The sequence below is a fragment of the Littorina saxatilis genome, linkage group LG4, assembly GCF_037325665.1.
Source record: "Littorina saxatilis isolate snail1 linkage group LG4, US_GU_Lsax_2.0, whole genome shotgun sequence".
In the NCBI taxonomy this organism is placed as follows: Eukaryota; Metazoa; Mollusca; class Gastropoda; order Littorinimorpha; family Littorinidae; genus Littorina; species Littorina saxatilis.
Genome location: NC_090248.1, coordinates 46,743,175 through 46,758,559, shown reverse-complemented (window position 1 = coordinate 46,758,559; position 15,385 = coordinate 46,743,175). Strand labels below are relative to the sequence as shown.

Here is a 15,385-nt window from a genome sequence, read left to right as displayed (position 1 = left end):
TTTAATTCTTGTTTACTATTGTTTATTATGAACGTTTTAATGTTTTATTTTACTCTAATAATTTTTTTAATTGTGTAAAATAAAAAAATTTTATTTTATTTTTTTAATCCACGTGCACAAGACAAAAACTTTCATACTGGGGGAGCGAGCCAGTCTGAAGAGTACTCGGGTCCAGCGCCAGCGTTTTTTATTGGCTCTTTCTACCATGAGATATGGTCACTTTTAGTGGTTCACTACCTTATTTTGGTCACATTTCATAAGGGTCAAAGTGACCTTGACCTTGATCATATGTGACCAAATGTGTCTCATGATAAAAGCATAACATGTGCCCCACATAATTTTTAAGTTTGAAACAGTTATCTTCCATAGTTCAGGGTCAAGATCACTTCAAAATATGTATACAATCCAACTTTGAAGAGCTCCTGTGACCTTGACCTTGAAGCAAGGTAAACCAAACTGGTATCAAAAGATGGGGCTTACTTTGCCCTATATATCATATATAGGTGAGGTATTGAATCTCAAAAACTTCAGAGAAAATGTGAAAAATAGCTGTTTTTTAGACAACATTTATGGCCCCTGCGACCTTGACCTTGAAGCAAGGTCAAGATGCTATGTATGTTTTTTGGGGCCTTGTCATCATACACCATCTTGCCAAATTTGGTACTGATAGACTGAATAGTGTCCAAGAAATATCCAACGTTAAAGTTTTCCGGACGGACGTCCGGACGGGGGGGACGGACGGACGGACGACTCGGGTGAGTACATAGACTCACTTTTGCTTCGCATGTGAGTCAAAAACCTTGTAAACTTGAACGTATTTGATTTACTTTTATCTTTGTTTAAAACAAATGTTTACTGCAAGGAAAATCGCCATGCAAACACAGAAAATAACAGTCACCTCCCTTGTACTACACATCTTTACTTTTGTAGCTTATGATTTTATCATTGCAGGTGGTATATTCTCAAATAATTGTTGAACCATAGCTTGAACCAAATGAGAAAGGGCTAACTGCTTAGGTTATAAAAGAAAAAGGTTTAGACAAAAATAGAAACTACCAGATTTATATCCCTTGCCAATGCTATGCACAGTCTTCTGATGTTGCTTTTCAATTCATCATTTCAGGAGTTATATTCTAAAATTATTGTTGAATCATAGCTTGAATTAAAAGAGAAATATGTTTAAATTAAGCGTGTTTCACTTGCAAACTTTCTAAAGGACTCAATGTATCAGAATGTAAATACCACTAGTTCACAGATTAGGAATACCATTTTTTTTCTACCACACCACTTAATGTCTCTGAATCCCTGCAAGTGGGGTATATAAAGTTGTGGGTGAGCAGAACACCCCCGGGGGCCCGGGTAGCTCAGGTGGTAAAGCACTGGACTTGTGATCGAAAGGTCGCTGGTTCGAATCCGGGGACGGACACAGCTCAACCTTATGTGCAGACCCAGAGACGGTATCCATCTTCTACCCCCGTGTCACCACAGTGGCACGTAAAAGACCTCGGTCATTCTGCCATAAGTGCAGATGGCTGATACCACCTAAATACGCATACACTTGTGTAAAGTCGGGTTAAAACCCAGGAACATGCCCCTAATGGCTTTACCGGGAGGGCGTAAAACTTGAATTTCATGCACACGATAAAGATCCCAGGGTCACAGCAAAAGCCTCAGGCCTTGGAAACACGAATACATGCATGCAAAAATATGAAGCCCGGGTGTCCGTTCGGCCAACAGCCAATAAAGTAACCATTTCAGCACTGACCCAAGACGACCCAACCCGGTCCCTAGCCCATTTCAATTCTCCTCTAGCAGCCGGCAGCCAGCTATCATGAAAATTAGTAATTATATTAATGCGTGAAAATTACTAATTTTTAGTTTTGGCACAAGTAAGCCGTCAGGAAGCGAGCCAAAACTGAAAATTAGACATAAACACTTGAACATTAGTTATTAACACGTGAAAATTAGTAATTAACACGTGAAAGTTAGTAATTGTCATGTCATAATTGTAATTTTCTGGTGAAAATTAGTAACTTTAACGGGTTAATTACTAATTTTTAGTTTTGGCGCTAGTAAGCCCTCATAACATTTGCCAGGATGACATGACATAGTTGCTCCCTACGTGTCACTCAATTTGGTCAATTTGGTACCGGTGAAAGGTAGTTGACCTTCTGTACACAGAACGGATTAACAAAAAAAAGGTAAAAAGAGAAATTCAAGTTTTACGCCCTCACGGCAAAGCCATTATAGGGGCATGTTCCCGGGTTTTAACCCGACTTTAGATGCGATACACAGGTGTATGCGTGTTTAGGTGTTATCAGTCATCTGCACTTATGGCAGAATGACCGAGGTCTTTTACGTGCCACTGTGGTGACATGGGGGAGGGAGATGGATACCGTCTCTGGGTCTGCACATAAGGTTGACCAGTGTCCATCCCGGCCCAGATTCGAACCAGCGACCTTTCGATCACAAGTCCAGTGCTTTACCATCTGAGCTACTTGTGCCCCTCTAAGGTAAAAAAAAAAAAAAATTTTTTAGTTAAAGAAAAACCAAATCGAATTTTTTTCCTGGGCCGGAAATCCGTCAGGGACGGAAGAAATCCCACCCCTGGGATTCTGACATGAGCTATTTTCCTCGTTGACTCAACCTCAAACGCAGACAGCTGATTTTTTCCCTTGGTGAAAGCAGGAATCTTAACTTCAGCGCACATGTCATCAGTCCTGCACTTTCTTGGATGTCAAATCCACGGTCAGCCAAAACAAGATCTCCTGGCTTTAGGTTGTCAAAAAAAGTGCAGTTTTCAGTCAAATACAATCAATGATCACAGTGATTTTTGGCTCACGTAAATGTAGCCTATGCGATCGTAACTTTGTCTGTCTGTGCGTGTGTGCGTGTGTATGTCTGTGGAAGAAACTTTAACATTTGAAGACGTCACATTATGGCGTAAGAGGGTTAGACGTCATGCGAAGGAATTACTGCAAGTCTCGGTCATTGTTATTTTGAGCGGGCCGAGACTAGTTGGCAGTCGTGTCCCTGTAAGTTACAGGCTACATGCAGACAGACAGATCTAGATCTAGTGTCTCGCTTTCTTGCACAGTGTCACCTATGCTTACTGTGTGTGTGTGTGTGTGTGTGTGTGTGTGTGTGTGTGTGTGTGTGTGTGACGGAGTGATTGAGTTTGTGTTACTGTTTGTCGATTTCTTACGTGAGCCTTGAAGGCTTCGCCTCTTGTTTTTCCAAAATATTGCAAAAATTCTCTTGGCATTGTTTCATGAAGCCTGTCTCTGTCAGGTCATATAATTTGTGGTTTCATCTGAAACCTGAATTTGACTCTCGACGCATTGACAGGAGTGGTAGACTGAGGGCTATGGTTGCTAGAACGTCACGTTTCCGCAATTCTTTTGTTCCCAGAGCTATCCATGCTTTCAACCAATCACATGTTAGAGGCCTCTATCATGTTTCTCTGTCATAATTATTACTGTACTCTGTTGCTGGGTTATCTGTAATGTATGTATTTTTAGTAACTGTATTACCGTAGTTCAAATGTGCGGTGTTCTAGTCGACATGTGGTGCTTTGTATACCTTGTGTGTGCGTGGATGTTGAGGTGGACTCTTGGACGTCTTTTTGTTATTGGAATTATGGTTTTTGTTAAATTGTATTGCTGTTGCTGTTGTTGTTGTGTGAGTGAGTTGTGTGTTGGCAGACTTGACTTGACGGATGACTGTTTGCGTTAGTGAGACTGTGATCATACTCATAATAATCATACTCACTTATTTTCTTATGATGTTTTTATTTTTTATTATGCATTCTTATTCTTTTGATTGGAAATGAGTATTGTTACAACATAATTTCCATATGGATTAATAAATTTGAGTTGAGTTGAGTTGAGTTGAGTGTACATGATGTCCACCATTTTCAACACAATTCTTGACACGGCAGAAGATGAAATGAAGAACATGTCCGCCAGTACCTGCACTGGCAAGTTCAGACGGAGTCTCATCAAGACTATCACAAGCTCTTGAAATTTTGATGTCACACTCCTTGGTCCACTGCTGATATGTGGTAAAAGGAAGTGGTAGAGTCCAATCAAAACGTTGAAATTTGGCAACCCAGTGAAATACTTTACTTTTACATCTTTCCCTTCACCTTTAATGTATCTTCTGTGAAGGAGCAAGCAGATAGTTTTTCCTTCAATTCCATGTTCTCCTCCCTCAGAGACTGCATTTCAGAATTTAAAGATTTAACTTGACAGTTCAGTGTGATTTTGTCTTCTTGCAGAGATTTATTTTCTCTCTGCAGCTGTTGAACGAGCATTGTTTGAATTGTATAGTAACTAGGTAAGTGTACTTCATCTTGAACTGGTTCGGAGCTCTTATCTTCGTTCGCCCCGCTTAATTTTGTCCAAACTGCCCTTGTGACACTCGTAGCCCATATCAAACGAAGGCACCCAGTCAGGATGAGTTACATCATGAACTCCAGCAGGTGTGCCTGAAAATCGAACACAATATCATTTCTAAACAGGTTTCTTGCAAAACCAAAGACTCATGAACTATGCATACACCTACATACATTAGGCCTAAAAAAAATAGGTGTGGTTACGGTAACCCGACCTACCCTATTTTAGGGGCCGACCCTATAACTTTTTATTACATTTGTCAAAAAACCACACAAAAAAACCACAAAAAAAAACGAGTGCAGAAAACGCAATGAAAGCGAAAGCGCCCGAGTCGCACACTTATTTCCCTGTCAAGTAGGTTTAATTTGTACACATTAGAAAAAAAAGTGGAAAAAAAAAGGATTGCCTACCTTCCTACCCTATTTTGTTTGGCTATGTTACCGTAACCACACCTATTTTTTTTGTGCCTAATATGTATCCCCCATACATGCACTGAAGTTATACAGATCTACATTATTTTAGCTTGTAAAATCATTTTCTTTTATTTAGAATATTTTGTTTTTGTATTTGAGTTGTTCTTTGCTACTGGTCACAAGTGGGGGTCAGCTCAGACGGACGCATTTTTTCAATACAGTCTAGGGGAGAAACTGGTCACAAAGCACCCAGTACATCCCAGAGAGATAGGAGAATCGGCACAATCAAAGAACATAACAAAATCATTCAATATATATGGAAATATTACGATTTACTGTGAAAATGCTAGCAAAAATGGCGTCCAAAAATGGGAACGCACACTTGGTGCGTCTTTGAAGACTTACCTCCCGTTCTGTGTTGTTGATAATAGTCGTGTTTGTGCTGTTTTTGTTGAAATAGTATCTAATAAAACTGATGCAGTTCTTGAAATGTTGCAAATTATTGTTGTCTTTGTGAAATGCGAGAGTGTTCTGAGGCGTAATCTGCATACGGCTGATGTCCCGCATAGGGTACCCCACTTCGATCAGCGTATCACTCCAAATGAGCTTCATAGCAGAAAAGCAGATACACTACCAAAACACTGCATAACAGATCTACAAGTCTGAGCCAGAATCATTGAAATTTACTTTCTGTATAAAATATTGCAATCAAATTTGTTCACGCCGTCCCACAAATAACGCAGGTTACCCTCGCCTTCGATTCAAAGTAACTCCAATCTGACTGAATTACCATCGAAACGCAGATGACGAACTGATTCACCACACATTTGTGGTATTTTACACACAAATTTCAACTGTGTTGTTTCGCGATAAACAGCCATAAACAAACAAATGTGGCGCCGTCACGTCGCCTCGGAAGGAATAACGCAGGTGACCAAGACTTGTTTCCGATACCTGTCTGATTAAAATCATCGTTTTTTTCACAAATGACGGCTCTTTGGCAGATCTGGTGAGTTGGAAACTGTCTATGAATGTTTCATTTAATGTCAAATGCGTACATTCTTGTCGATATTGTTACCTTTGGGCTCATAAATTAAGTCAATCGTCGTGTTGTCCGAAAGTGACTTTTGTCAGCATAGAACTTACTGTGCTTTGATCATTGACTGAGAAGAATCTTCCGATGACACTAGTTCATTTCACTACGCGACTGCAGATCTGCAAGGAAACTCATGGCAGGGGAAATAAGCTTAACTGAAGACGAATAAGCGGAGTAACTGTTCTTCAACGGATTGCTCTCACTGATCTAAATATTTAGATCTTGTCGTCTGCTAGTCTGCTAGTAAGTAGTCTTCGGTCGTGTGAAAGTCACATCTATTTCGACTGTGTGCATCGATCCGTGTAGTGAAATGTTGATCTTTGATGATTTGGCAACATAACTTCGCTAAATGTGCTTCGAGTGTATCTCCCCGTTAACCGCATTTGAAAACGTCTTTTAACAAGACCATGTTTCGACAGCCCAGACGGGGAGGATCCTCGATAGCTCACAGGGTATATAATGTTTTCCGCCGTTTTTTGAAGAATCCTTTCAAATTTGCTATTCCAAAAGTACCTTATGACACGACTCGAGTGGCAAAGAACATTCTCTGCAATTCCTGTCTCAGTCCGTGCAGCCGTTTCGGGTCCTATCGTCATCATACAAACATACACACAGACACACAAGAACCAGCTTTAAAAGTTAGATTATGTAGGAACCATGTGAACCAGTGATTTTTTCTTATGTCCAACAGATACTACAGTATTTCTGCTTTATGAAAAGCAATATTTCAAAAACAAAACTAGAGATTTGAATTTTGAGTCATTTGACCACTTTTTCCCCTTTCTGTCACCAGTACTGAAGAACAACTCATTTATAATGTACATTGTAATGTAGCATGAATTGACAATGTCGCAGATCACTGACAATGTCGCAGATCACTCTCAGTGTCACAGATCATTTGTCAGTGTCAGATCACTGACCAGGAAAACAGTTGAGTCAGACAGAACCCCAGCCTGGCCAAGGCAGTGACATGCTAACTAGCCTAAGTAAACAATAACAGTACACGTACTTCAGATAACCTGCAAAACCAACACAACATAAATACAAGTGTCAATGAATAAAATGAAGATAGCAGCTAACTCACCAGAAACAAAGTGCTTTGAACACAATCGAGTCCAAGGCTTGACTGTCTTGTCGTTGATTGTCTTTCTGTTGATTTTGGCAAGCCACGCTCTCCGTCTCTTCTCCGTCAAGTTTTGAAATGAAATACTTCTTGCAGAATCAACTGTCGGAATTCTATGGAATGTATATTGACTATCCTTGTTACTTCGGTTGAAACAACCGGTGACACAACATACGTTTGGCATATTGAGGTCAAAATGCGGACGTAAACACAGCAGGCTAGTGGTTTTACTACTGCAGAGCAATGGCCGGGGCGGCTTTCTAGACCGCCAAGGGCGACTACGCACGTTGTGCAATGACGTCATTCGGTAGACCTCAATAGGCCATTTCAGATCCAAAAAGAGAAGTGGGATGTGTACATGTAAACAATATCTTATTGATTCGATTCTATTGTGTTTGTGTGGTCCTTATTTTGCTGCTGTGGCTCACTGACAAGGCTACTAAAACATGTTCATCCACATGTAGAATTCGTGTCTTGAGTTGAGTTGCAAAATGGTAAGTGCTGAAGATGTAGAGGTTACATGCCGAGTCTCAGTGATTATTAAAAATAATGGTCGAAGTTAGCGGATCATGAAAAATGCGAGCTTCAGCGAGCTGTTTCATGACCGCGAACTGAGACCATTATTTTTAATAATCACTGAGACGAGGTGTGTAACCTCTTTATTCCTCCTTCCTTCAGTTATTCAAAGAAAAGAGGAGTTTTTTTGCAAAAGTTTGATCAAAATTCGAATCCAATTCACTCAACCAGTCAACCTGCGCAAGCGATCGATTAATGCGCGGTTGTATAGTTTCGTGCAAATCATTCCATTCTGTTAACACTTTTTGTCAGTTTCCCTGTTTTGGACTAAAATAAAGTACACAGATATGCTGTTATTCTGCTGTGGCGGTAAAGGCAGATATTGTGTGTTCTGTTTATGTGTTGGTATCGCTTAGATAATGTTCTTTCGTCAAATGGGACCAGCAGACGACCTTTTGCACCCGTGTTCCAACGTTTAAAACTGTATGAAGTTCAGTTTTCTGGGGAAAATAGTGTATGAAACCGATTTATGTTGTTTAAATTGATGAGATGTGTGCATTTGGCTGCGTGTGATCTGTTTATAAAATGAAATATTGTTGAAAACTGACCGTCGGATTGCAGCCAGTTGTCGAAGAAACAGTGAAAAGAAATTTGAAAGCGGAACCGCTACTCTTGTCGCTAGACATAGTATGAGAGTTACTTGCCTTGGGAATTTGCTTGTATGTTGAACGTTTGTGCACTAGCAGATCTAGATTCAGAAAACAACCGAACTCATGGATTTTATATATATGGAGATTCGTGTGTTCAAGCCTGTAGATCTACTTGTTAATTCAAATGCGGTATGTTTGTATTGTTTGCTCCAGAGATGTATACTTCGTACATTAGAGCGTTCGGAACTTTTCAGTCGTAAAAGTAGTACCGACACAGAACAGCTTCTCAACCCATTGCGCTATGGAGGATTCAGGCTGTTCCTGGCTCGTTATTTGTTTGGTTGCTGGGTGTTTATCGAAAAATAACTAGCTCTACAAGTTTACAGAGGTAAAGAAGCAGAGGGGGGAATAAGTTGGATTCTGTTCAGGTTTGCTATTGCTTCGATTTCATTTTTGTGTTACCCTGCTGTGCTGACTTCGATTTCCTCTTCTGAAAATCAGATCGAAAACAGTAGTTCTTTTCATTCTATATAATAATGACAGAAGTAATTAAAACAAAGCATCCCCTTCATGAGTGTTATGCTTATTCACGACTTGTAGCAGAGTTTTGGACGAAGTGCATGGTGACTTTCCCATTTGTTGAGGGAACGCAAACTTCTGTCTAGACCATGCAGAGATAGTGTAGCACTAGCAGATCTCTGGTCTAGACAAGAATGAAGAAAAGTGTCGCTTCAGTCACGTCAAATGTATCATTAAGCTTACCTCATGATTTTAAACAAAGGAACGTGATCACTTTGTTTTCTTTTTCCATACTTAGCTGATATGAAAATAATTTTGAATCTCTTTCTGTGTCTGCGGCAAGAAAAGCCAGAAAGGGTACAATATGTTTTCCATGTGGGAATTTTTGTATAAGAACGTTTTACTGAGGATTTACTTTTGTTAATTTAAAGTGCGTGGCTGCAGCTGGATTAAGACATTCAGTAGGGCAACTGTTCGCTGGTCAGTTTTTCAAAGCAGTTTATGGTGTAGTAAAGTTTCCACGAGTTTACTTTCCGGAAGTTCGAGTTCCCCCAACACCTTGGGTATGAGAATGACTGCTGGGTCACGGGGTCCTGCAAGTCACGTGGGTGTTGTTGTTTTTTTAAACAAGAAAGGTTTTTTGTATTAATATCCCCTCTTCCGTGTTTTTAGAGCATTTGTTATCCTACTCTTGAAAGGCTCCATTCACTCCATAGAGGTCGTATCTTATAACGACATCATTAAGAAACTACATATACAGTATGTCTTTTTGGGGCACCAGGCCAAATTGCATATGATAATCCAAAGGGAGGTGCAGATCGAGCACACAATTTAAAGCTTGGACGTTGTCCCATACGTTATGGAAGGAGTTTCAAACTTCAAGCGAAGACGTCGTCGTCGTTGTCTTCGTCATCGACAACATCACCATCATCATATTCATCATTACCATCTGAGGCAGCATCTATATCTATATACGGCGTGTGTGTGTGTCTGTCTGTCTGTCTGTGTGTGTGTTTGCGATTCACGGCCAAAGTTCTCGATGGATCTGCTTCAAATTTGGTGGGCATATTCAGGTAGACCCCGGACACAATCGTGGAAAATTTTGAACACGTGCGTGCTCTCAGCGCGACCGATTTTGTTTTTTCTGTACATCCATTCCCAGTAACTCTTCCTTATCTTCTCCAGTGTTTTGCGCGTTTATTTCCCTTCCTTCGTACGGGTCTTTCCTGGCAAAATTGTATAGGCATAAATAAAAAAATAAAATGTCGACCAAAATACCCGTGTGACTTGGAATAATAGGCCGTGAAAAGTAGGATATGCGCCGAAATGGCTGCGATCTGCTGGTCGATGTGAATGCGAGATGTATTGTGTAAAAAATTCCATCTCACACGGCATAAATAGATCTCTGCGCCTTGAGTCCGAGTCTGGAGATACGCGCGCGATGTAAGACTTGATATAACAGGTGGACAAGGAGCACGCGTGTGGAAACTACTGGACCGATCTTTATGAAATTTGACATGAGAGTTCCTGGGTATGATATCCCCAGACGTTTTTTTCATTGTTTGGATAAATGTCTTTGATGACGTCATATCCGGCTTTTTGTAAAAGTTGAGGTGGCACTGTCACACCCTCATTTTTCAATCAAATATAAAACATTTGCTTTTCTTGTTTAAAAAAAAAAGGCAGGCAGGTATACTTGTCTTAATTGCTCTGTGTTTGTTGCAGTACGGACAGATACACTGTGTCTTCAGGGAACTTGTAGAAGAACAATTTGGAAAAGACCAATGGCGAGCTGTTCTGTAAGTATTGGTCCGATGTTGCGTGCAAGTGCTTCTGCGTGAGTGATTGTGTGTGTGTGCACCCGCGCGCGCGTGTGTGTGTGTGTGTGTGTGTGTGTGTATGTGTGTGTGTGTGTGTGTGTGTGTGTGTGTGTGTGTGTGTGTGTGCTTGCAATCGCGTACTTGAGAATGACAACCAATACATTCCAACGAAACAGAGTTCTCATGGAAAACAAGGGGGCATTAAACTTGAAGAAATTAAAAAAATTTAATCCTCGCAAATTAACTGACAAGGCATGACGGTTTCCGCTTTACATATGACAAGTTTGAAAGCAACTTTTACTACCATCACACACAACGACAAAATTTCTCTTGATGTACAACACATTTGAATGCAGAGGAGTCCTATGTTAGTGTAATAATAAGCCACGAATGAGGGAAAAGCTTTGGGTGATGGTTTTTGTCTGTGTAGTTCCTTTCATCGTTTGATCGAGATAACCACAATACTTCGACCCAGGATCGAAAGAAGTGTTTCATTATGTACCATTATTTGTTGCCCAGCGTCAAAGCATCCCAGTCAGTTGCCTTGGGAACCATACAAAACGGCGAGCACCCACTTAACACGAACAACGGGAAGGCGCGCGTACTTCCCAGTTAAGACAAACCCGAAGTTTTGTGCATGTTGGCTGAGCACGTGACTCGCGGTTCAGAGAGAATGCAACGATGTGAATAAAATAAGATTGTGTTCATTTACTCTGGGTCCAGTACCAATAGGGCAGTAAAAACAATCCAAATAATGATTAAAAAAAAAAGAAACACGATAATTATTAGCAAACTCGGAGTAATGGCACGAACATTTTGACGATAATTATTAACAAACTCGGGGTAATGGCACGAACATTATTTTTGACGAATATAAACATTTATGTGTGCGGGCATTGTAACCTTCAATAGGCTGTCATCTATAGAATTACTTGTTATATTGGTGGGTGGTTTTTTTTAGCAACTTGAGCTCTTGCTTAAAGGCATATGTACGCGCTCCCGTGTTTACAAAGTATAGTTTGCCCATAATCGATGTCAAACGCACCATAAGACCATATAATGACGATATGTCACCATGCGCGGACCGTAATACATGCATTACAGCTTGTTCTAGCCTCTGAAAAAGTGAGGATGTCAACAAAGCCGCGGTGTTAGCTCCCTTGCATCAACGTTACATGTGTTGCCAAATCTATAAATAGGACGATCCAGATCAAAATGAAAATTAACATATCTCAACATTGAAGGGGTCCTAGACCACAATATTTTGCAGGGAACTTAATTTAGCATGTCTCCAGCTGTTGGTAAAGCAATTAGCGTGTATAGTCATCGAGTACATATGCCTTTAAAGAAAGCAAGTCATGAAAGAAAGAAAGAGAGAAAGGGAAGACAAAAACAGAAAAAGAAAAAAAGAAGAAAAGATAAAAAGGAAAAGAAAAGGGAAAAGAAAAAGACAAAGCGGGGAAGATCACAAAAGAGATCTATATTTTGTTCATTCCTCAGTTGAGCACCAATATCCACGTCGCAACTTTATTCCTTTTAACTGACAATGTGCAGGTCCGTCGCGATATAACCTTCAATGGTTGAAAACGACGTTAAACACCAAATAAAGAAAGAAAGAAAGAACAATGTGCAGGTTGAAGAATTCAGCAAACACATTTATTCAAATCGATAAAAACTAATATTTTCTGAGTCTTTAGTTGCGTTTTTTGACTCACATGCGAAGCAAAAGTGAGTCTATGTACTCACCCGAGTCGTCCGTCCGTCCGTCCGTCCGTCCGTCCGGACGTCCGTCCGTCCGGCCGTCCGGAAAACTTTAACGTTGGATATTTCTTGGACACTATTCAGTCTATCAGTACCAAATTTGGCAAGATGGTGTATGATGACAAGGCCCCCAAAAACATACTTAGCATCTTGACCTTGCTTCAAGGTCAAGGTCGCAGGGGCCATAAATGTTGCCTAAAAAACAGCTATTTTTCACATTTTTCCCATTTTCTCTGAAGTTTTTGAGATTGAATACCTCACCTATATATGATATATAGGGCAAAGTAAGCCCCATCTTTTGATACCAGTTTGGTTTACCTTGCTTCAAGGTCAAGGTCACAGGAGCTCTTCAAAGTTGGATTGTATACATATTTTGAAGTGACCTTGACCCTGAACTATGGAAGATAACTGTTTCAAACTTAAAAATTATGTGGGGCACATGTTATGCTTTCATCATGAGACACATTTGGTCACATATGATCAAGGTCAAGGTCACTTTGACCCTAATGAAATGTGACCAAAATAAGGTAGTGAACCACTAAAAGTGACCATATCTCATGGTAGAAAGAGCCAATAAGCACCATTGTACTTCCTATGTCTTGAATTAACAGCTTTGTGTTGCATGACCTTGACCTTGGGTCAAGGTCACATGTATTTTGGTAGGAAAAATGTGTAAAGCATGTGAGTCGTATGGGCTTTGCCCTTCTTGTTGTTTTGTTTTTTTAGCTTTTTTTCCCTCGAAGATTTTTCTGATTTAAACCGGAAAACAAATAAAGATACGATTGACACGTGGCAGTGCTCAAACACAATCAAGAGGATATAGCTGAGATCGCGTGAGCGAACAAAAGGCCTAAAAAAAAAATACTATTCAAGACGTCCAAGAAGGGCATGGGAAAGAACAGAAAAATCAATGAGAAACCGAACACACGTGAGCGGGTCCTTCTGTGAGCTGCACAGAACCCCCGTGTATGAATAAGATACTGTTCTTGCGCAACCGGCCTAGAATCTTAAAACCCAAGGGGCCGAGGTCTTGACGAATATTTAGCGGCTTTACGCATACAGGGCTAACACCTTTCCGGTTCTCACCGGAAATCCGATTTTTGAACACTTTTAAAACCGGAAAATCCGGGTTCTTAAAGTTAAACTTTGTTCTTTGTCCCTACAACTTACAAGATAATAAAATTTAAAAAAACTCAGCTTCTATGGGGGGCGCCGCCGTGGACCCTGGCTTTTCAGGTTTTCACTTTTTGTGTGTGTTAGCCCTGCGCATATATGCGCAGAGCCTACGAACAGCGTAACCTCAAAACATGCTGGTCATGACGCTTGCGAACTGTGCAACGTTCAGCGTAACGCAACGACAGCTACTCCCCTGTCGTTAGCATGTCGAAGAAACAAGGCTATTTACATCTCTTTCTGAAGATATTTCACTGACGCTGCTGTTAGATTTAAGTACCCTGAACAATCAATCTTTATGCTTTGTATTCCAAGTTACAGCGCCTGCATACAAGAGAGAAAAAAGCGCGATAGTTTCGTATTTAAATTCGATTCCTTAAAACGTAAACTTTACATTCATTTTCAAGGGACATAACTACAAACCGGACTGTTCACGAAAAAAAAGGACACTGAGCTTATATTGTAGGATTTTACTAGTTCCAATACTGAAATCGATAATCTTCTCTTCGTTAAAATGTAGGCTATCGTTTAATGCCTAACATAGTCCGCTTTCCCCCCGTTGTAAGAATAAAATACTGTTCTTGTATGCGTAAAGCTGCTAATATGCCAAGCCTAGAGTACAGGAGGTTGCGAGGCGATATGATCGAGACCTATAAAATATTACATAATCTTTATGATATACGCGCTACTAATTCACTTCTTCTGTTACATGAGGGTTCGAGCACAAGAGGTCATGATTATAAATTTAAAAAAAAACCTGTTAAGACTAACCTGTATGCAAACTTCTTTACTAATCGTGTTGTATATAACTGGAACAATTTGCCACCCAACATTGTGTCAGCAGGAACACTAAACACGTTCAAAAACTTACTTGACAAGCACTGGAGACAATTTATGTTCTCTACAAATAAGTTAACTCAATTGAGATCGTCCTATGACGTACGCAGCGCACAAATAAAAACAACGATATTTCAAATCACTTGTTGAAAAACATAGCAGGCAAAAGGCTGAAAAGCCTATTAGGCCGCTTATGTTATGTTATGTTATATGTTATGTTATGTTATGCAAGACCGCAACGTACACGACGAAAAACGAAAACGGGTTTTCCCGTTTAGGACCAAAACGTCATACGTATGTTGCGCAAACGACTAAGTTTGCGTCGTGACCACCGAGTTACGCATTTGCGGAGCTACGAAATACGTAGGCTTTACGTGTTCGTAACCCTATGTAGCCTCATTCATTCTTCGGCCACAGATAAGATCTGAAGCAAGCTACCAGAGTTCTTCCGTTTTGTAATCGACACTCTCCGACACCGCCCGAAATGGAATGACTTTCCTGTGGCGGAAAATGTTTTCTACGAATTTAAACCTTGAATTATCATTCGAATCACGGGTATAGCCTACGTCGCGATTGTACACTTATTTTCAAAGGCATGGAGGTTAGCACTTTCGGGCCTCTCTGTGTCTGTGTTCCTTTTCTTTTCTTTCTTAAAAAATTAAAGAAAGCTAAATGCATTATGCGGATAAAGAGAACTGCAAATCTAACCGAGCAGAATTGGTAGATTCTGTTCACCAACTTCTATTTTTAACCCTGCTATCCAAAGCATCTGTATTACGTTTCATATCCATGTGCTATTGTGTGTGTGATAACGACTTTTCTTTTGTTTAGAGCTAAGAGTGGACTAGACGAAATGATACACTTCATGGTTTTTACACAGTACCCTGACCCTTTGACATTTAAACTACTTGGGGCTGTGGCAGAGGTACTTGGTGAGTCGAACAGTGTTGTACTATTGTGTGTCTGTGTCTGTGTCTGTGTCCGTGCCGCGTTTGTGTGTGTGTGCCGCGCGCGTGCATGCGTTGGTGCGGGCGTGCGTGTGGTTCTTCTCTCCTTACTGTCTCACTAAACCTGGCATGC

At 40.4% G+C, this 15,385-nt stretch overlaps 1 protein-coding gene and 1 long non-coding RNA gene across 2 annotated transcripts in view; one reads left to right on the top strand and one right to left on the bottom strand.

Annotated features, from left to right (window-relative positions):
• Positions 1-3,774: 3,774 nt before the first annotated feature.
• LOC138964899 (uncharacterized) lies at positions 3,775-7,287 on the bottom strand. The gene is made up of 2 exons (XR_011455240.1): positions 6,991-7,287; positions 3,775-4,489 (listed from the first exon to the last, which is right to left on the bottom strand). It is a non-coding gene; the product is annotated as an uncharacterized lncRNA (long non-coding RNA).
• An 82-nt stretch (positions 7,288-7,369) lies between these two features.
• Positions 7,370-15,385, top strand: part of LOC138963682 (guanylate cyclase soluble subunit beta-2-like) — a 32,903-nt gene continuing 24,887 nt past the window's right edge. The window contains exons 1-3 of the mRNA XM_070335529.1: positions 7,370-7,523; positions 10,440-10,513; positions 15,137-15,237. Coding sequence (XP_070191630.1) covers positions 7,521-7,523; positions 10,440-10,513; positions 15,137-15,237 — 178 coding nt within the window. The 5' untranslated portion in view covers positions 7,370-7,520. The remainder of the gene's footprint in view (positions 7,524-10,439; positions 10,514-15,136; positions 15,238-15,385) is intronic.